The sequence below is a fragment of the Abrus precatorius genome, unplaced genomic scaffold, assembly GCF_003935025.1.
Source record: "Abrus precatorius isolate BTA unplaced genomic scaffold, Abrus_2018 Scaffold3, whole genome shotgun sequence".
NCBI classification, from domain to species: domain Eukaryota; kingdom Viridiplantae; phylum Streptophyta; class Magnoliopsida; order Fabales; family Fabaceae; genus Abrus; species Abrus precatorius.
This window is the reverse complement of record NW_020874373.1, coordinates 13,310,857-13,333,019: the sequence shown is the minus strand read 5'-3', so window position 1 is coordinate 13,333,019 and position 22,163 is coordinate 13,310,857. Positions and strand designations below refer to the sequence as shown.

Here is a 22,163-nt window from a genome sequence, read left to right as displayed (position 1 = left end):
ATATTAACTCTAGTATTTTTAATTTTTTATATACTAAATTATCTTCCCAGTAATTCTAATCACGTTCATAATTTATGCAAAGATAAATATTTTCATCATCAAAATTTTAAATCAAACAATTATATGTAAAAAATTTCAATATAAACTTATTTTTTAAAAATTAAATAACCCCTGTTAACAATAAAGTACAACGTCGGTAGGACACTTTATATTGGAAAAAGAGGTTACACAAATTTTTAGACAAATATCTCTGTTCCAATCCAATTTTTTTCCAAAGCAACAAATTTTCAATTCTAAATAAATTTAGAATTTAAAACAAAGATGGCAGATCCTTTCTATTTATTGTAAAAAGGATAAAAATGTCTTATATTTGTAATCTTAAAAAGACTAAAAATGAAATTTATTGAAAGCATAAAAAATATAACTTTTACAAAAAAAAAATATTTCAATAAATGTCAAATTTATAACAAATTTTTATATAAAAAATTAAATAAACATTCAAGAAAGTTATTGTTTAAACACAGTCTAAATGATTTTTTTAAGGATCACAGTGTTCAGTACTTTTGCTAAGGACTGAATTTAGTACTCTTTCTCAAACATTACTTTATTGGATTGGATTCGCTGTCTTCGCGTCACATAAAAGGTAGATCATAAGATAGATCTTACACGAGAGAATATTTGAGACATTACAAGATCAAGTACAATGATGATTTTAACGATGATCCTGAAGGGTCATCAAGCACCACCTCATCCAAAGTAATCATCACAGATCTTACTTATATTATTCTCCCACTAGTACACGACATCGCACATCCTTGCTCTCTACATTCATAATCAGAATATTGAGACCAGTACTCTAAAATTTCTGCACCAAAAGTAGTGCCGTGTCATCTCAGTATTTACATGTGCCACTGCTAACTTCACCTTCCTATCCTTTTTGGTCCCAAAATAGTTCCCATTAATTATAGGGAGTGAAGGTCTACATGGATACTTTAAAATTAATTGATGGGTGGCAAATAATTTTCTTCAATATTCCAAATTTGCTTAGAGCAATTGATTTTGGCTGTTATTATAAATATTAACGAGTGAAATTCTGTACAATGCAGTATTATTAAATAAAATTAATAAAAATTACAAATATATTATATAACTATTGTGGAATTGTGGGCTCTTTGGATTTATAATATTGTGCATTGTATTGAAGGAAGTTTTGCCAAATATTATATATAATTTTTGTAATTTCAGCAATTCTTTTATACATGCTTTTTAAATAAGAAATCAGGCATGTACCACTTGAGTTATCTTTCCATTAGCTAAAAGCCTTTTATGATGATATTTAAAAGGATAATTTAATAGTTTTCTCCATGATACCAATTTATAAGCAGTGATTCTGTCCCTGGACCTGCTCCACGGTGGCCTAAACTTGTGTACCCAATAAAGAAAAGAAAAATAAGAGACATGGTGTTAATTAATGAGACTAATTGATGGAAAAATAATAAATAAAAGTCAAGTCCATTATCATTGTCCATACAAATTAGCTTGTCTTATTAGTAGGATATTTACTTTCCCTCCATGTGAATTGTGGAATCTTTGGTACGATTAAACACTGAAAACTATTGCTTTTTTTTCCCTGTATTTGGGTTCGGGTTCAGCAGGAAAATTGAGATAATCCCATACCATACAAATCAAGTTTAAGGTGCAGCCACAGAGATAAGTTTAGTACGTCTTGTACAACCAAGAAAATAACTCTCATACATCAACTTAAAACGTAACGATAATCAAGTTTTATTCCATTGCTTGAACTACATAGAAGGCGTTCGTCTTTGAGTTCAGTTAAAAACCAAATGCTATTCAAACTTAAAATGCTATAAAAAGAAAGGAAAAACCACAATTATTTAAATTCGATGGTTCAACGAATAATTAAAATAACAAAAACAGATTTTGTTTTTCTCTTTTCCAATAGCAGGGACAAAGTGAGAGAAGAAAGGATATCAAACAGATTTCTACTATCAATAAAGGAGAAATCCTTTCTATTGAAGTACATATTTCTAAACATCCAAATGTTCATTTTCTCTAGTTCCTTTTCCAACATAGAAACTCAAAAATTTCTGATCCATCCAACAAGACGCTAATAATTATTTTCGGGACTGGATCATCCACAGGCCAACCATATGCAAAAGAATAGAATATCTGGATGATTTTTGGAAATGATGGCAACAAACTAAATGTTCAATTCTACATGTCAAGTTCATCCTTACCATATGGACCAAAAGGCCTACTCAAAATCCTTCCCATCCCAAGAGAGGTAAAAAGAAAAGATAGCTAACAGAAAAAAGACACAAATTACACAATGTTCCTTACAGTTAACTTTTGTTAGTTACCCACATTAGTAAGTAGGCAACCTGATCTTTTTTGTGCCAATTCACTTGAATTGCCAAAAGGAAAGGTTGGTCTGCTAACAACATCTTTCTAAATAGTTCCATCCTGTTGTCTGCCATAACTAGAGCTGAGAAACAAGCAATGGCATAAATGAGACTTTCCATTCTTTTGAGGCTGGGAGCTAACAATGTGAAATCCGAATTATCTAAACAGTTTTGCTATTTCTACACCGGAAAGACAGAATTTCATACTTCCTCCAATCCTATTAATAAGAAGCAAATAACAAATTCATCAAGACTAATAAAAGAGTTATATGCCATAAATTTGAAGTGTTATGAAAATACCCATAGTAATAAATGATTAAATTGATGACTCATAACATTATATGAATATTATTCACTTGTATAGGTAATAGGTGGATGTCTTGTTTACACATCTCAAAATAAATAAGGATATAGAAAGAATTTAGCAATTAATGCATCTGAAAATAGAGTTTTGTTTCTTATAATTTAGACAAAAAAAGTATTAGTATGTAGTAGTGGTTTCTTATAAATAGGACCAAAGGGAGTACTATTTAGTTATAAAATTATCAAAATAAAAAATCTATATTGTGTCTACTTTTGGATAACCACAATATAATATTATCATGATTTGTTTTCATACATTATACGTTCAACAGTTCAGTTCTATTTGCAGTCACCATTTCATCTGAATGAACCACAAACCATTTAAGAAACACTGGCAGCAGGTGTAACCCAGGACTTCAAACTTTATAGCTTTAACTCTTTACATCAACACTATATCATGTCATGCGGCAAACTTCTTACAGTCTATCTTTATTATTGAAAAATGAAATAATAATAATCACCCTCCTCCCATATGCATACTTAAACTATAATACAAATATCCATACTTGTTTCATATCTGTTCCATGATTGAAAACATATTAAAAGTATTACCAATTTATAATGCTCTTTATGTTATTTCTCTATTTCTCTGTATCTTTTTGCAGGGAAAAATTTTCAATGACAGAAGGAAATACCAATATAATTATCTAACTTTTGCATAAAAGTTAGCCATAAAAGTGACCTGAGCTATAAAAAATAGTCACCGATATAAATGAAAAACAGAAATCCACAAAGATAATCTTCCCTGCAACATCAAGGCTTTGTTTGAAAGAGAGATGAAATATGAAGGAAAGAAATAATATGAGAAATAGAGTGAAAAGATATATTGTTTGGAATCTTTGGATGAGTAGAAATAGGAGAGTTAAAAGTGGAAAATCCTCTCCACTTGTTTAAATAAACGAAAAAGAGAGTGAAAAGAAATAAGTAAATTTTACAAGAAACAATTTTATAACAATAATCATGAATCATAAATTAGATTAGATTAAAAATTAAACCTTTTAATATAATTTTTTTCTAAATATTTGCTTTTAAAACTTTTTATATTAACACATCATGTTAAAATTACTTAATACAAATAAAAAATTAAATAAAATTCAAGCCCCTTTTTCACTGTTGTTTTTACAGGTAACGGAAAGAGAAAAAAAGAAATCTGGGACCCACCCCTTTCGTTTCTTTCCTCTCACTAAAATACAAAACATCCAAACAAGTCAAAATTTTAACTTTCTACACAAAACCACTTGTCTCAATTTCTTTCCTCTCAAGATCACTTCATCCAAACAAAGCTAAAAAGACTTTCAAAATTAACCATATACTTGTAATGACATAAATCCACTAAACATCTGGCTTAAGTTTCAATATTTCAATTGGAAGCACCTTGTAGGTTCATGTATGATAAAAAGCAAGAGGACTAGAAAGATAGATCTAGTTTAGATAAATTTCTAGAGAAGTACTTATAAGAAAAAAAATTAATATAAAAAGTTAATCAAAATTTTTTCATAAGTTAGAAACAACTTATACTTCTCAATTTTTTGAGAAACTCTCTTAACTCCTCTAAAATTTGAGGAGATAACTTGTTTTTAACTTGGAAAAAAGTTTTGTTTACTATTATACTGATTTTTTTTTCCTATAAGAACTTCTCTAGACGTTTACCGGTAAACTGGACCAAGTAAAAATAGAGGTTATAAACTTCCTAATGTTACAATATATCACCAACACCAAGGATTAATCATTGATCATGAAAAGTATGAGATAGAGATCAAGATAAGGACAGAGAAAGATGAAAAACTATTTAGTATATAAGAAAGTAATTTGGAAAAAATGAATACTAACCTTATCTTTATGTATAATCATTCAGAGGCCATCTCATCCAAAACTCATCAGAAAATTAACAAAAGTAACCCCTACATTTTGCAGATCCACATAAGCATTTCTTTTTCTTCTGACCTACTTTGAGAGGAAGAACTATCCCATAATCATAAGTTAACTCCATCATAGGAGGGATATGTCTAATGGCATAGAAAGCAATGTGGAGATCTGATTCATTCTTATTTTCACGTATGACAGGACGCCATAATACATTTGGAGAGCAGCTGTGATTCATAAACCGAGCAACATTCCCTTCATTTCTTGCTGAAATATAAAGGGGGGATGGGATTTTTGGTGCTTCAGTATCACCAGGAAAAACTTCCAGTTGCTGATAAATTCGAGTAGAATCAAAAATGTAATCATCTTCATTATCACCACCAAGCTCTTCTACTCTAGCATTATCTATGACTTCCCCTGCATACTCACATATAAAAGTTCCTGCACGAATAGAATCCCATGATCTAAGACCCCAACCTCTATCCTTGGTTTTAAAAACCTCCAAACGAAGCTTCAAGCCAGTTTGGGAAACCCGATTTCGGCAATTAGAAGGGCACTGACAAGAATGACCACACTCATATACCACAGATTCTAGGTCAGCAAGTAATGAAGCGGCAGAATACGGTAGATAGCCTCCATTCTTTTGAATGCAAGAACAGTTATAACTGCCAGGTTGACATCCACCAACACAAGAACACCCAACAGAAGATTCCACAGGAGCTGTTGGCCTCAAATTCTTGAGAGTTGGGATGTAAGTGAAATACGCAGGGCCCTTCTCGTTATCAATATCATTCACAAGACAAACAGGTACATTTTCAGCCCCAGAAGTAAGATCAGGCAATATAACCCCTGCTCTTGAAGCAGACTTCTCAGTCCATTGTTGAATGGATTTCCATATCATATATGCTTGAGGCTGCCCAGGCAACCTGACTAATTTATACTTGAATACATTGAAACCAGACTTTGATTTCTCCACCCATGAATTTTGAATCTTGTAAAGACCGTCATAGACATATACCTTCCCAGTTGGATGTTGTACATCCCTCATACCTCTAATTACTCTCACATCATTACCTCTATGAAGACTCCTCTCTAATGCAAGATTACCCCTTTCAAGCTTTTGGTCACTTGCTCCCTTGTCACGGTTAACCCCACCTTGACCACTGTAAATCAACACATCCCCATCCTCCACGTTATCTTCATACCCCCCAGATGAGACAATACTTACAGCTAATGGCTCCTCCTCCTGAGTGGTTTTGCTACCAATGTAATCAATCCCAGCCATAGAAGGAGCATGTAAACCCACTAGGCACAATTCAAATCTGAAAAAGAAAATATCTCCAATCTCAATACCAGGTACAGCTCCAATACGTTTCTTGCTGTTAGTCCGAACCCCTTTACTCATCATAAGTGTACCTGCCTTCAAATCAGGCCGTTTTGCTCCAGAACCTACGTCCCTTGTAGAATCATCAATTTGTCCAAGCTTTCTTCGCAGCACTTCATATATCATAAGTGTATATGCAACTGAGTCCTTGCCACCTTCAGGTTGATTTAGTACATCAAAAACTATGGGGTTAAGTGTTTTAAGAATATCGTTAACCACTGCATCTGGATCAACATCAACAGAACCACCAGTCTGCTGTCCCTTTGCCTTCTTGTGTGATTTGCGCGTTAACCTCCTATCTCCAGTTCCGTCTTCAGCACCAACATCAACCATCTCATCATTACCATAGCCAACTTCCTCCGCAACCTGTCTACGAGTTCTAGCATTCCTTCGCGACGAGCCCGCATCTCCATTTGCAGCACCAGTTGGTTTCTTAAATGAATTAATAGGAACTGCAGAAGATATTGGGTTAGCAGCCACACGCTGACCAGTCGGGGTTTGCGCATTTTGTTCAGAAAGCCTCTGGGACTCGGGCGAGATAAAGAAAGGGTAAAAAGGTGCAACACCAGAAGGGAAAGGGCCAGAAGGAGAAGCACAAACAAAAGGAGCACCACCTTGTGGAGTTGAAGATGAAGAGGGATTATTAGATGGTGAAGGGAACACAGGTACAAGAGTCCTCAATGGCTTCACATTTAAAACCCTAGACTTATCAAAGGACCCAGATGCAGCTGCAGTGTCTTGACCCAAATTGTGTTCCATTGATACAATTCTACAAGAGTTCAACCACTCTCTCTACTACTACCAACCTTCCCCAAAGTTTTGCATCCAACAATCTCAGTGTACAGGACAAGCCAACGATTAAAAAGGAAGAGAATAACAACTCTTATGGCTGGTATGTTCAGAAATAATCAATGGAATGCTAGATAACATTAATCAAGTACCAAAAATCACAACACATGGGATGAACGATATAAACTTTCGAGACAACACTGGCAAAAACAACACAGTTCCTGTAACATGCAAGAAAATATTGAGTCAGAGACCTAACCGAAATGATAAAAACAGAGAGAAATTTAACCAAAGAAAAAAAAAACAAAATTGGGTTGCCAAAATGACCCATAACATTTCTAACACCAACCCCCACTCAGAGAATGGACGTTAAAATTTAAAAATACAAAATAAAAATTAACGACACAAAACCATGCGAAACGACAACCCTGAAAGGGACGAAAGGTGGTAAAAAAAAAAATGCAAACTTTATGTCTTAAATCTGACAAGAAACGAATATGCCTCCTCAGATCAGATCAGAGGGTTTAAAAAAAGGGAAAGAAAATCAAATTAAAGGGTGTGAGCTCCGAAATTGGCTAATATAGTTTGAAACTTTGAGACGCAAGACTGAAAAACGAAGCAAACCTGAAATGGGTTTTGCGGATTAAGGTGAGTTCTGTGAGCTTCACTTTGAGTCCATGAAACTTCCCGAACCAAAGCTGGTTCCGTACGTTCGGAGGAGAGAGACACAGAGAGAGAGAGTTTTCTCTGTTTCAATGTCGGTATTTTGTTCAATAAATGATCAGATGCTGGCGAGAACACGAAGGGATGCAGTTTTGAGGATCATGAGGATGACGTGGCCAAAATTGATTGGAGAATTAAGGAAAGTACACGATAATTGGTAAAAGTTGTTTATTAGAAAGAGGTGGTCCTTTGGGTGAAGCGGAATGGTGAATGGAGAAATGGACGGGTCAGATTTCAATAGGTGAAAAAGATGTGAGAGAATCTTACAGAAATAATCACAAAATTAATTTATTTCATTTATTTAAATTTAACTATTATATGCAGAAAATTACTAGGAGAAAGGGGTATTTTGAGTGATTTGTTCTTAAAAGATAAGGATGATAAAAAAAATCTACTAAACAAGTATTCAAGATTTTCTTGTAAAATCTCAGATTCTGTGACAAAACCACTTTGAGATGTGTACTTCAATTATTTTTTAGAGGAATATTTTTTTTTCTTGTTTAAGAAACAGGGTAGTTGGTACAATTACTATTTTTTTAAAATATTATCTCATTCTTATCTTTTGAAGTTACTATATTTTAAGTGACAGTATATAAATATTTAATAAAAAAGTATATTATATAGAAAAAAAATGCCAAAGACATTAAATAGCAACATTAAATGCACTTTTATGTTAAAGGAAAAATAATTATTTTTATTGTATATTTATTTAAGTGCATTTAAAGATATACAATAAAAAATAATAAATAATACTTTTATTAAAAATTATTATATTGAATATCATTTATTTATCAACTAATAAAAGATTGGTCCATGTTAAGTTTTATGTTTCAATCTTAGTGAATGCAATTTAAAATTTTATTAAATTTTATAATATTTTGTGATTTTAATAAAAATTATCATATATATTTTTTTATTATATTTCTTTCTATGCATGTTTAAAAGATTACTTATTACAATTTTTAATGTACATTAAAAACATATATTATGAAGTATTAAATATATTTTATTAAATATTTTTAATTATTGTAAAAACATTTTTTGAATTTTTTATTATTTAAAATAATTCATATTTTTTAATATTAATAAAAAAATTGATATGTACCATTAGACAAACATTATAAAAACTATATTATATAATGTAAATTTATTTTGCAAAAGACTCAACATTTAAAAAGATTGGTCTAAATAGCAAACAACTTAAATTTGAGTTTTTGTGTATACAAAAAATCTCTTCTATCACATTCAAGTGTGTTCAGGTCAAATTCATAATAAATAAAATTTTAAAAATAAACATTGTAATTGAAATAAGAATATTATTTTAATATTGAAGCTAACTATGAAAATTAATAAAACAAAAAATATTCATTAAAAGTATAATGTTTAATTAAAAATAAGCATCTTTTTAATCTTAATTATATCATGTAACAAAATTATAATTATATAAGTATGTTTATTATATATGTGTATATATGTACATTCATATAAATTAGTAAGTGGTTTCAACCACGCACAAATATTTTTTTTAAAATAAATATGCATATAATTTAATAAATAAAGAAAAAAAAATTTATATTTAGGTATGCATATATAAAATTATTTTAAATGATAATTTTTTAAAATATAATTAATTTTAAATATTATTTTTATGGTATGTACTATTTAATGAGTTGAATTTTATAGTATCTTACATATACTTCTATTTTTTTCCAAGTAAATACCAAAATATGTATTCTCACTTATTTAATGAGTGAAAATCTTCTATATATATATATATTACTTGTATTCATTAAACATATCTCTAGTTTGCATCCAAGCCAAAAGTTTGAATTTCTATCCTAAGCTAAAGAATTAGTCATTGCACTACATTTTTTTTACAAAAATACATATGATCATAATTAATAAATTAAAAAACATTACAAAACATATCATACAATACGGAACCATTATTAAAAATAGAATGAGATTATATTTGAAGCATCAATAAATTTTGAGAGTATCACCTTTAAAAATGATAATCTCTATTACAAAAAAAAATTATAATAAAATTCAACTTATTTATAGTAAAAAATATATAAAATAAGAAAAATTCGAATACAATCAAAATGTCAACACATTTTAAGATGAAAATATAATAATAAATGAATGAATCATGCATCATCAATAAAAAGAAAAAAAAAACTCAAAAATAATATATCAATTTAAAAATATAAATTAATAAATTATAAAAAAAATCTTAAATGTTGTCTCTCATGCCCACACTTCATGGTGGTTATGAATGGTAGCTATAAAGGCTAAAGGCGATATTCTTTTTGTCTTGCAATTCAGTCTTTTGAGATATGCACAGTCTGAAGTGCACGTGTGCAAGTATGGCTAGAATCGAATTGTGCACGACCTTGTGCATGTCTATCCTTTATATATATTACTAAATTAAAATATCTTTTAACATAAAAATTAAAATTTATTGCATAATTTTTAAATTTTCACATATTTTATAAATACAATTATTTTTATTATTATTAATGATAAATATTTTATATATTAAATAAAATTAAATAAAAAATATTTAAATTAATATATTAGTCTCTTAATTCTTAATTTTGTTTTAATTTAGTTTTTTAACTTTTTTTTCATTTAGTCTTTTAACTTACAAAAGTGTTTTAAATAATTTTTTTTCATAAAATAGGTTAATTCTAGTAAAAATTTACTATTTATCACTTTTTTTCTCATAAACTTCAATAAAAATATAATATATTTCACTGAATTTTTTATTATCTTTTTTTCTCTCTCTCTCTGTTTTTTTTTTTTTTTGCAATAAAAAGCACCACCCTCTATTCACCGTTAAAAAGATCTAAACTTCTCACTTTTCTCTTATGATTCTTTCTGCGAACTAACATTTCAAACTTACAGAAAAAAGGTAAGAATTTCCTCACCTTTATGCTACCTTCGAATTTCACTTATTCATATTGGGATAGTAACATTGTCAATAATTACATTGGATAATATTTATGCCATAACAGTCTAGTTTTGTTTGATTTTCTGCATTGAAGCAAATTTTGATCTATTTTTTTAAATTTGAATTCTCACTATTATATTGTATTATAATTATCTCTGCATAGCATACAAAATTCTCGTTTGGAGCTTTTAGGTTCAATTTTTCATGTTGTCCCAAACAGAATAAATTACGATTCTTGGCAAAAATGATGTGTAGGTTAATCAACGTGAACCTTATCATGTATGAAAAGATAAGTTTTTGTTAAAATTTGAAGAGGAGAACAAGTGTGAATGATGAGTAAAAGGAAGAAAATGATGTAGGAGTTAATCAATGTGAAACCTATCATATATGAAAACAGAAATTTGTTAAAGTTTGAAAGGGGAATATATACAGATGATGGGTAAGAGGAAGAGAAAAAAATGAACAAGAAATGTTTTTGTCAAAGTTTGAAGAAGGAGAAAAATGGGTTAGGAGATGTGGACGGGGGGTTAGAGGAGGAAAAGAAATGAAGAAAAATGAAAAGAAAAAGAAATAATTAGAAAATTCACCATGTTTAGTCATTTCTTTCTTTCATTTGTCGTTACTGTGCTTCACTATAATCACTTCCCTTTTTCTTCAAACTTTCCAGTTGATAGATGTATCAGTAACAATTTCTCTAAATTAATATAATATAATACAAACAAAATTCTAATGAATAAACTATGAGATAAAATGTATTAGTAATAAAATAAGAAAAAATTCAAATTATTAATAGAAAAAATTAGCTATTATAAGTTAAGAAGTTGTACATGATAGATTAGCTGCCAACAATATTTATGACTACCTATTCCATTTATTCATTTTTATATGGATCCAACTTTTCTCTAATTAACATGAACATAAATATTTAATTTAATTTTTGTTTAAACAAATTTAAATTCACTTAAACAAAATTATCCGCTTAAACAATTCACTTAAGCAAATACATATACATTTTAACTTTATTTTCTTCTCGCTCACTCTCTTCTCTTCTTCCATTCAAAGCTTTAGTTGTTTCAACTCCTTCTTCAGCCTCTCGTTCTCTGCTTTCTTCTCATTCATTCTCCTTTCACTCTTTATCCTTTTCATATATCTGTCATTATACGGTTGCTTCCATTTTCCAACATCTCTTATCTTCAGTCATTAATTTAATTCCTTCCTCTTCATCACTCTTTGGATTTAGCATTTAAATTGATACAATAAATGTCTTTTTCCATTGTTCACTACCCATAGCGTGAAGTTGGGGTTTCATGGTGGTAGGTGGGTGCTTAATGCTTGTCCCAGTGACAACGTTAAAATTGATGAGATTGAAAAGTGAATTCTGAGTTTTGCTTAAATAACAATTTTCCATCTCTCCTTGCTTCCTCTTATTTCACTCCAATGAGCTCTTGATAGCTCCAGATCCAGTTCTCAGCTTTGAAAGGGTCTTGGGAATGATGTTTCTGCTTAAAGGATTTGGTTGTGTTGTGTGGTTCATGGTGTTTTGTAAGGGAATATGGAGTTGCTTCTTTGACTACATTGCGGATGGACAGGAGAAGTTGGCTACAGCTAAGGAAGTCATTTGAGAGAACTATTGTCCATGATTAATTTCTTCTGCCTAAGGAAGCTTCATACTATATTATATACTTCTACTTTAGTTAAGGGTATTTGCTTTAAGTAGATATTTTTACTTAAACAAAAATAAGACTAGATGTCTAGTTCTTACGTTAATCGAATAGTATCCAAATCTTTTTTATTTGATATTTTCATTGTCAATTAGATATTTCATGTCACAAAAAAAATATTTATCTTTATCTTTATATTTATAAAAGTAGAAGAATGGGTTAATGTTTTCCTTCATTTTGAAGGTTATTATTGTCATTATACCATATTCAGTCATTTTTTCTTTCCATCAGTCATTATTATTGAGAAATGCTAGAAACACTTTCTCTAGCATGCACTTTTTAACACATCTCACTATTGACTAAAATTTATTAAAAATTAAAAAGTATAAAAGAAAAACATTAATTTAGGAATAAAAAAATAATATAATTCATATAAATTTTAATAAAACTCAATTAACAGGAAAGGATGTGTTAAAGAGAGTATTGCTAGCATTACTCTGTCATTATTATTGAGTGCTTCATGAGTTCCTTTATTATCACTTCTCATCTTCAAACTTCTTGTTGATAGATGTATTATTAATAATTATAGTAAATATTTAATTATTATTTATAGAATAAATAACTTTTAATATAAGCAAATATTGTCCAAATTTATATAAATTAACAAAAGGTTAAATCACAACTTATTAAAAACTTTAAAATTAATTAATAATAAAATATAAAAAAGCATTAATTATTTAAAACATCTGTAGCATTTCAAGATTTTAACATACCAAAGGCTAATATACAACTTGATTTTGTCAAAATTTTATTTAATGTATACATTGTCAAGCTCTAATATGTCATAGGACAAGAAATATTTCTTTTTTTTTTTTTTAAAAAGCATGCTTAACAATTTAGCATGTCTTATAAAAGGCAAGTATAAGTGAAATTTACTAAGGGGGTAAAGGTAAGTTTTTTGTCCTCAAAATTCAAACGAGATGTTTTGGTTCATGAAGATAAAAGAAGAACACGTTAAAAATATCAATACTAGAGACAATTTCTTAAAATACATAGAGCAAAGCATAATTTAAGATTTGAAGCATTCAAGAAATGACTGAAAATTACTGAAGAAATATATAATCGAGAAATTCCTGAATAGCTTCTGCAATCCCTACCTTTTACATAATAACAAAAAAAAGAAGATTATTTGAGAACACATGCTCAATCCAATTGACCATAGGCAATGCATGTAAGACAAAGTAAAAAGGCACCTATTCTTGAGAGAATACATGAGCGCAACAGAAAAGGACCCTTCATAATAGAAAGGGGTTTCAACTGGATTATAGTAAAGACGAACATGGAAATCTGCGCAGGTGTTCCTAGTAAGCCGTAAGAGAAGAAGTCATTACTCGAAGAAAAAGGAAGATTGGAGTCAAGCTTTGGAAAGGGTACGTCAAGCATCCATCGCTCTAAAGCATTAGACGGTTCAGAGTGAGAAAGAGAAAGTTAGGGGTAGATGTTAGAAGCAACCAACGTAGGTTCAGATGAAAAAGTTTCAAAATTCGTCTTTGAGGAAGCACTATTTCAAGAACATGCAGAATCACGAGAAAATGAAAAAGTCATGAAAGCGTAAAAGAAGAGACAAAAGGTGAAAATGTTCATTAGAAAAGTACCAAGATGTCACAATTAAAAGTAACAATGAAAATGCAAAAGCTATTTAATGAAATGGATTGGAAAAACTAATTAAAATGCCCATATATGACAAAAAAAAATGGAGCTCGATAAAAGGGTTCTTTTCAACGAGTGTTGTGCCCAAGAAATATTTCAACCCTAGTAGTTAATCCTGGGTAGCAGTATGAAGTGATCAACATAAAAAATACTACAGCGGTAGCAGGATGATCATTATTTTGAAGTTTTAATATAAATATTAAAAAAATATAAAATTAATATAAAAATTTAGAACAAAATAAAAAAGAAAAATATCAAACAGCGAAGGATGAAAAAGCAGACATTATTTCTATTTTAATATTTGAAATTTGAAACAGAAACATTATAAATTTTAATTTTTATAATTTTTTAATAAGTTAATTTTTTTAATTGATCTTTTCTTTCAACTTTTTTATTTATTTTTAAAAGTTTTTTACTTTATTTTATACAACAAAAATTATAATAAAAAGAACTACAAAAAGATCTATATTATAAAAATGCTCCGTGTACAGACACTAGTAAATTTATAAAATTATTTTCTTTCAAAAATAAAAACTTTCACACAGATCAACTATAAATATACAAGTTGATTTGAATTTAAATTTTTTCTTTTATAAAATTAGTTAAAAGCTTGTAGCATATATAATTGATAAGCTAATTAAAAAAGCTTATAACTTTATAAGAATTTAATTAAATAGAGTTATTTAATAAAATTATCTGAGATATATTAAATAACTTAAATATATATGAAATATTATATTAATTAGTATTAAAATTCAATGAGAAAGGAAATTCAGAATTCATATATAATTTATTTAATATAATAAGGATAAATTTTGAATAAAAAGAATATTATTAAAAAAAGTTTTAAAAAGTTATAAGATCCTTTTATTTTGTTGTTCCCAAACAATTTCACTAATTTAATTTATTTATTTTTAATATCATAAATGAGGTGATCAAGTGAGTCTTGAATCTTTTCTCTGTTACTACTGAAAATTTATTTTTAATAAAATATTAATTTTTATTAATATAAAAATATTTTTTTAAAGATTTATTATTATTATTATTATTATTATTTGTTAATTTTATGTGGGCTAACCCATTAATTCAATAACTCACTAATTTTTTTTTTACATTATAATTTTCTGTAAGCTAACCTGTTAGCCTGTAAACCCACTCTTAAATAGGACAGACTAAAAAATTTGGCCTATTCTTTAAATGGGATGAGCTCGGGCTAGCTCGCTTTTAGGCAGAATTTTGGCGGGTTGATGGTTCATTTTACCACTCCTATTTGGGCCAAGCTAAAAAATCTGGCCTTTTTTTTAAACAGGATGGGCTAGCCTGCTTTTAGACAGACTTTTGGTGAGATGGGCTAGGTTGGTCCATTTACCACCCCTATCTAGGATAGGCTAGAAAATTTCGCCCATTTTTTAAACAGGTCAAGCTCAGGTTAGCCTGTGTCAGGCCAACATATTTATAAATATATAATCACAAAGATCTTAGAATTCACTCCAAGTAAGGGGAACTTAGCTAAGCTAATTTGGTTCATGAGATAGATAAATTCATATTAGATGAGGATCAGTTGTTGTATGATCAAGTTTTAGGGTAAAAACCCAAAGTATGATAGTGATTTAGAAAGCGGTAGTAAAACATGATGTGTTGTCTATGACGAGGGTATTAAATACATAGAAATACTTAAATTATATTTTAAGTGGCTTAATTTTATTATTCGATAAGTGTTGGAATGTTTAAATAATACTGCGAAATGCTTAGTTTTGTTGTGTGCTATATGTCAAAATGCTTAGTTTTGTTGTGATAATATATGTATGGGTGTGCTGTCAACGCTAAATGAAAATGAATACATTGCTGTGTTGCTGAAATTGAAATTAGATTTGACTCTACTGTATCATATTGACTTAGCTGTGCTGCACCATATTCATTTTCATCATTCCAAAGCTGCATAAAATGCTGAGCTGTGCTTATCTGGATCCAGATACCAGGATGGATTGCTCTTAGACCTGAACAGTTCCTCTGGATTACTTAGACTGTGAAACTAGATGGAAATTGAATCACTGCATTTGCATTAGATGGACTAGGAAAAGGACTTGACATGCTGCATTATTTGATTGAAATTGTTGTGTTGGTTGCTATAAATCATAAGTGTTGTGCAAATGATTTTGATATATTCATTCTTTATAATTATGATTTTTATCTATATAAGCTCACCCTTGTATTTGTATTGTTGTGTGTATACTGCAAAGATCGTACTATGGTACATCAGTAGGAATGACAGGTGGAGTGTTTAAAGAATAGTCCTTGTCGAAGATTTTAGGATATGTATTTCGTTTTAGCAGTTTAGGTTTTAGTGTGAATATAAGGTTTTAATGTAACTATTATATAGAAATTTTGTATTAAGAGCTCAACTTGGAGCCACTGTTGTAAATATATACATACTCTTATGTCATCTTTATGATATGTAAAATATCTTTATGATTTTTATGTTTTAAAATATTGATTTTTATGATAAGTGTACTCGTTGAGAAGTAATAAAATGTTTTAAAATAAGTTCTCGAAAGACTGTCTCACAAATATTGATTTTTAATTATTAAGAATTTTTTAATTCAATTATTTGAGACTAAAAAAATGTGAAATTAAGTAAAAATCAAAATTTAATTATAAAATTAATTATGAATAAAAGTAAATAACACAACGTACATCTTAGTTAAACTTATAAGAGAGGAATCTAGGATATATGAGTTTTCTCTTTCAATCATTTATATTATTTTTCTATTTAACTCTAAATTTGATTTTCTTGTGATTACCAATTAGTCATACAAATACTATTAATACCTAATAATCATGCAATACTAATATTCTTTTCTCTAAATTAATATCTCCAATGATCAATTAAAGAAAGCATAAAGTACCTATGAACTTATTAATTTAATAACAATTGGAAGATAAAGATTGGTTTAGTCCACATAATCCTTTATTTGGTTTTATCCTATAGATCCATTAACTAATCGAGGTACAATCGCTTAATGATATAATTAATTATAATTATAATTATGTGCAATAGGTAAAAGCTAATCACGAACGGAAACTAAATACAGATTCAAACTTCAAAATCTCATAAGTTCATGAATAATAGCTCCTATAATCCTAAATATAAACTTAGTTATTCATGCTAAAAAGAATAATTAAAACAATCGTAAACAATATATATATTCACAACCATTCTTTGGAAGGGCTCTAGATGGATGAGGCCGGGTTGATAGATTTTTTTTCTTAAACTGTTTTTTAACTAGCATTTAAGGGCTAAAGTGTTCTTCTTTATTAACAACCATTCCTTTTCAGGATCAACCCTAGTGTTTTCCTTACTTGCACTTTTAGTGTCAAGTTTTCCACCCTATACGCCCATGACTCTTAGGTAAAGTCAACTCCTCCTCCATTTCATTCTAGACATTCCTCTCAATTACCTCCACAGTAATCTTGTCTATGCCTATATTTCTCACACTTGCATATTAGATGTAAATCTTCTTATTCAAATTTAATTTCCTGCCCTCAGACCTTGAGAGCTAGAACTAGTTTCTTTTTAAGATCTATTTCAATTTATATCCTAGCAAATTTCTCTTTAGATAATAGAGAAGTATAGGAATCAACTTTCCACCTCTGAACAAGTAGATAATGGTTAAGGATCAACCAGGGTACTTCAAAGAAGGTATGTTTATAGTCTTTCATGCTCTCAAATTTTACTAAAAAGAATTCATTATTTATATCTAGTATTTTAAGTGAATCACTTTCCCTCTAGATACTAGTAAGTCTTTGATTCAGATAGTTGAAACTTACTGTCTTTCTTAACAGTTGTACTATGAGGGTGAATTTTCAAGGCTCACACTAGCCCTTTTAGTCTTCAAGGGGTATCCTAAGCTCAGGACAAATTCTAGTTATCAAAATTTATTTAACCATTTTCTTTAGTTTTAGGTTGAATATTTAAATCTTCTAAGACTGATTTTATGATTTTATCATCATTAAACACTAGATCTATGTCATTTGACTCTAGCACTTTAATATTCAGAATAGTTAGGGTTCAAGAACACTTGGTATGGAATCTGGTCTACATCGTTGATCTTCTTGCATGACTTCCTTTTGCTCCTTCATGGGTTCTTTGTTCCCACTTTGACCTTTTTTGTGCTTTGATCTACAAGATCTATCTCTTCAGTGGACCTCTTTTCTACTTCATGTCGCTTCATCCCTTGCATATTGTCTCTGAGTCAGGGACTTAGATCTAGATTTTACAAATAGTTATAGTTTCTTGTTGCGCTTGATCACTCTTCCAGGCCAGCTATGGCGAGAACCTTAACAATGCCTTTCTCTCTCTCTCTTTTTTTTTTTTTAAACAAAAGAAACTATCTTGGAGTCCCTAAAAGGAACGAAATCCTTATTGTTTACAAAATTTGTAGTTAAGTCATATTTAACACTATGAAATTACCTTGTTATATATATATATATATATATATATATATATATATATATAATTTTAAACACTTATAACTTATGATGATTTTTCATAAAATATAATATATTAAATTATTGAATTATTTTATATTATCTTTTAATCATATATATCAAGTTTAAAACAATTTGAATATTTGTAAGCATATTATTCAAAATTTAACATTTATTTATATTCTTAAAACATAATATATTTTAAAATAAATAATGCAATGAAGTATCTAATAATTTTGTTTATGTATAAAATTTTATAAAAGTGATCTACTTGATAAAATCACTCAAACTAATGATTGGATTGATTAATATGAAATTCTATAAAAAATTATTAAGTGATGTAATTGTTCAAGTTTGACAGTTGGTGTAAGTGGATCATAACTCTTATGTGTATATATTTGTGTATGGAAGAATCAAATTATACGAATATTTATTAATAATTTAAAAAAATAATTTTTATCAATTTAATCATTAAATTATAATTATATATTATCTATATTATTTGTGTCAAATTTTATGGAAATCAAACATTTATAAATTTGTTACATATAATCCTTATTTTCATAAATTTTAAAAGTATATAGTATATTAATTTTAATATATATTATATTAATTTTAATATATATAAATAAGATATCTATTACGTCCATAACTCATTTATGGCTCTCATTTATTTATTCCATTTTTAACAATGTAATTAAGTGATTACTTTTTAGTTTTAATTATCAACCATAATCTAGATAATAATTTACATTCTTCCTTATATATATATATATATATTAATTGTCAAACTAATTCATTGCAAATACAATTCCTTGTCTTATTTAGTCGTTTATAGTTTTTCTTTTCTCTTTATTAGAGATGATATGTTTTACTTCTCATAATTCTTTATAACACATATATCTTAATAGTATAAAATTTTTTGAATTAATTTTAAATTTTTATATATAATTTATGTGATTAAAAAAATTTAATCTAATAGTTGATTTTAGGATTAAATTATCTAACATAAAGTTATTAAATAATGCAAGAGTAAGTATAATTTATATAATTTAATCCTTCTCATATATATATATATATATAATAAAATTTTATGCACTATTTATATTTTAGTAAATACATATATTTTTTTATTAATGATAGTACTGATAAATATTTTATTATATTAAATAACATTAACTTAAAAAATATATATTAAAGGAATTTAATCTAAATATACTAATAATGTGAATATTTTTTACATTTGATTCAATTATGGATTGTTATATTACGAAAAAAAAATCATTATTTATGTGATAATTAACAAAAATTTTAATAAATGTACCATAATACGTAATAGGATATGAAAAAATAATAAATTTTATATTCTCATTTAGGGATGGCAATGGGTAGGGTACTACAGTAACCATCGTCATACCCGCGTTTTAAAAAAAATACTAGTACCCGGCCTTATACCCGCGTAGGTATGAACATTAATCCATGTGCCTGTACCCTCTGGGTACCCGCATACTCGTCTTGTACCCATTACTTGCGCTTGTTTGAGAAAAAAATATTTATAAAGAAAAATATGTTTATATAACTTCACATAAGTAGCATAATAATACAAAAATTCAATATGTAGTTGCCAAACAAGGTACAAATATAGATAAAAAATAAATATTCAAAGATCATAAATGTTAAATGTATTTTAATATAATAATTTTTTAAACTAAAATTCTTAGAAACAATAAGCAAAACTAAACATACAAGTTATTTGTCATTGATAATCCTATCTTGTGTGAGATTTGATTGTTGGTAATGTCAGAACGACAACGAAATAGATCTGTACAATGGTTGTCCCTTCGTGTGGGATCACTTAGTAACCTCTTGTGACGGCATTAACAACTAACTCTAATGAATAACATTTCATAGTTATTAAGTTTTAGTGAGACAGAAATTGAGAATGAGAATAGAGTTAGAGTAGAGAAGTTCAATACTAACAACAGAAAGTTGATACATAAAATATTTTTTTTAACTTTTGAATTTGAAATTGTAAGAAAATAATAGATTTAATTAAAATAATATAATATAATTAATATATATATATATATATATATATATATTAATACTAGTATTTTTTTAACTCATATACTATACGAAAGTATTTTATCAAAAATATAAATGTTTGAAAAATTATTTTAGTGAATTAAATATTTATAATATATATAAATTTTAAAAACAAGAATTTGAATAAAAGATAAATAGTTACAATAAAATTTTATAATAAAGAAATATACGTGTATATTAAAAAATTAATACTTTTTTATCTTAAAAAATTAACAAATAAAAATTAACAATAATTTTTTATATTTATATCTTTTCAAAAACTTCTTTGAATGTGAATAAATAGTAAGAATAATATTATTTAGATTCAATAGATTATAGTTGTGCTTGTAATACATATGTTACATAGAAAAATATTATTTTAAATTAAAATATAAAAAAATTTAAATATTATTAATAAATAATAAGTTTACGGTAATAGTAGGTGATTGTAAAATTTATAAAATATTTATAATATATTTATTATTTATCATTCACTTTATGATTTAAACATCAATATGATTTTATTAACAAAAATATTTGTGTAAAAAATATTTTATGTGTGTCATATATAAATAATATTTTAAAAAAAGTCAATCTTATATTAACTATGTAATAATTAAATTGTGTTAGCCTAATTAAATGATATAAAATAGTAAATAAATTTTTCTATTAAAAATATAAACCAAAATAATTTTTTTGGTTTACTTTATTATTAAATATATTTTTATATTAATCTTATATAACTTCACATAAGTAATATAATAATACAAAAATTCAATGCATAATTGTAGGATAAAGTTCAAGCATATATATATATATATATATATATATATATATATATATATATATATATATATATATATATATATGCGGGTATGGGGCGGGGTGGGTACTTAGATACCCATACCCGCACCCATCCCCATTAAAATTTGCAGATTTTTACCCACACCCATACTCGTACCCGTATAGCGGGTAAATACCCTACCCATTATGAGTAAATTTTGCGAGTGCCCATCGGGTACTTTACCCATTGCCATCTCTATTCTCATTTTGTAAAATGAATTAAATTTCTAATATTGGCTGAGAGAGAAATTATATTTTATTTCAAAATTAGTAATTATCATATTACAAGAAAGAAAATAAATTTACAAATTTATTTACTTTAAAAAATGAACAGATCTACTATAAATATGCAAGTTGATTAGAATTTCGATTTTTTAAAGTGAAAATAGTTAAAAACTTATCACATATGTAGTTGATAACCTAACTGAAAAAGTTTACAAGTATTTAATTGAATTAAAATAATTTAATAAAAGTAGATGAAATATATTTAATAATTAAAAAATATATGTAATATCATATTAACTAGTATTAGCATTAAATGGAGAGAAATTCAGATTTTATACACAATTTATTTAAAATAAAGAGGATAAATACATATTGAATAAAACTATTAATTCTATAACTTATAAGTTGAATATTGTTTACACTTTTATTTTTCAGTTGCCAACTTGCATTTTAAATTTAAACTTTAGAGGTTACATAAGTTTATCTACATAATGAACTTTCTTTTAGGTCTTTTGATCTGTTTTTTAGGGTTTATGGATTTTAGTATCATATTTGAATTTGTTTATATGTGTGTGTATATATATATATATATATATATATATATATATGTATATGTATATATATTTATATTTATTAATTTATTTCATCAA

The 22,163-nt window shown here is 27.5% G+C and overlaps 1 protein-coding gene across 5 annotated transcripts; it reads right to left on the bottom strand.

Annotated features, from left to right (window-relative positions):
* Positions 1 to 611: 611 nt before the first annotated feature.
* Positions 612 to 7,612, bottom strand: LOC113861242 (histone-lysine N-methyltransferase, H3 lysine-9 specific SUVH1-like). 5 transcript variants are annotated; one of them, XM_027493936.1, is made up of 3 exons: positions 7,447 to 7,611; positions 4,617 to 7,043; positions 612 to 1,422 (listed from the first exon to the last, which is right to left on the bottom strand). In XM_027493936.1, exon 2 carries the CDS (start codon positions 6,790 to 6,792, stop codon positions 4,672 to 4,674), a length of 2,121 nt encoding a protein of 706 aa, XP_027349737.1. In that variant the 5' UTR covers positions 6,793 to 7,043; positions 7,447 to 7,611; the 3' UTR covers positions 612 to 1,422; positions 4,617 to 4,671. The 5 variants fall into 5 exon arrangements, with proteins under 5 accessions (XP_027349737.1, XP_027349734.1, XP_027349733.1 ...); XM_027493933.1 differs by lacking the exon at positions 612 to 1,422 and adding an exon at positions 1,766 to 2,641 and having other exon boundaries at positions 7,447 to 7,612; XM_027493932.1 differs by lacking the exon at positions 612 to 1,422 and adding an exon at positions 2,163 to 2,645 and having other exon boundaries at positions 7,447 to 7,587.
* Positions 7,613 to 22,163: the final 14,551 nt, after the last annotated feature.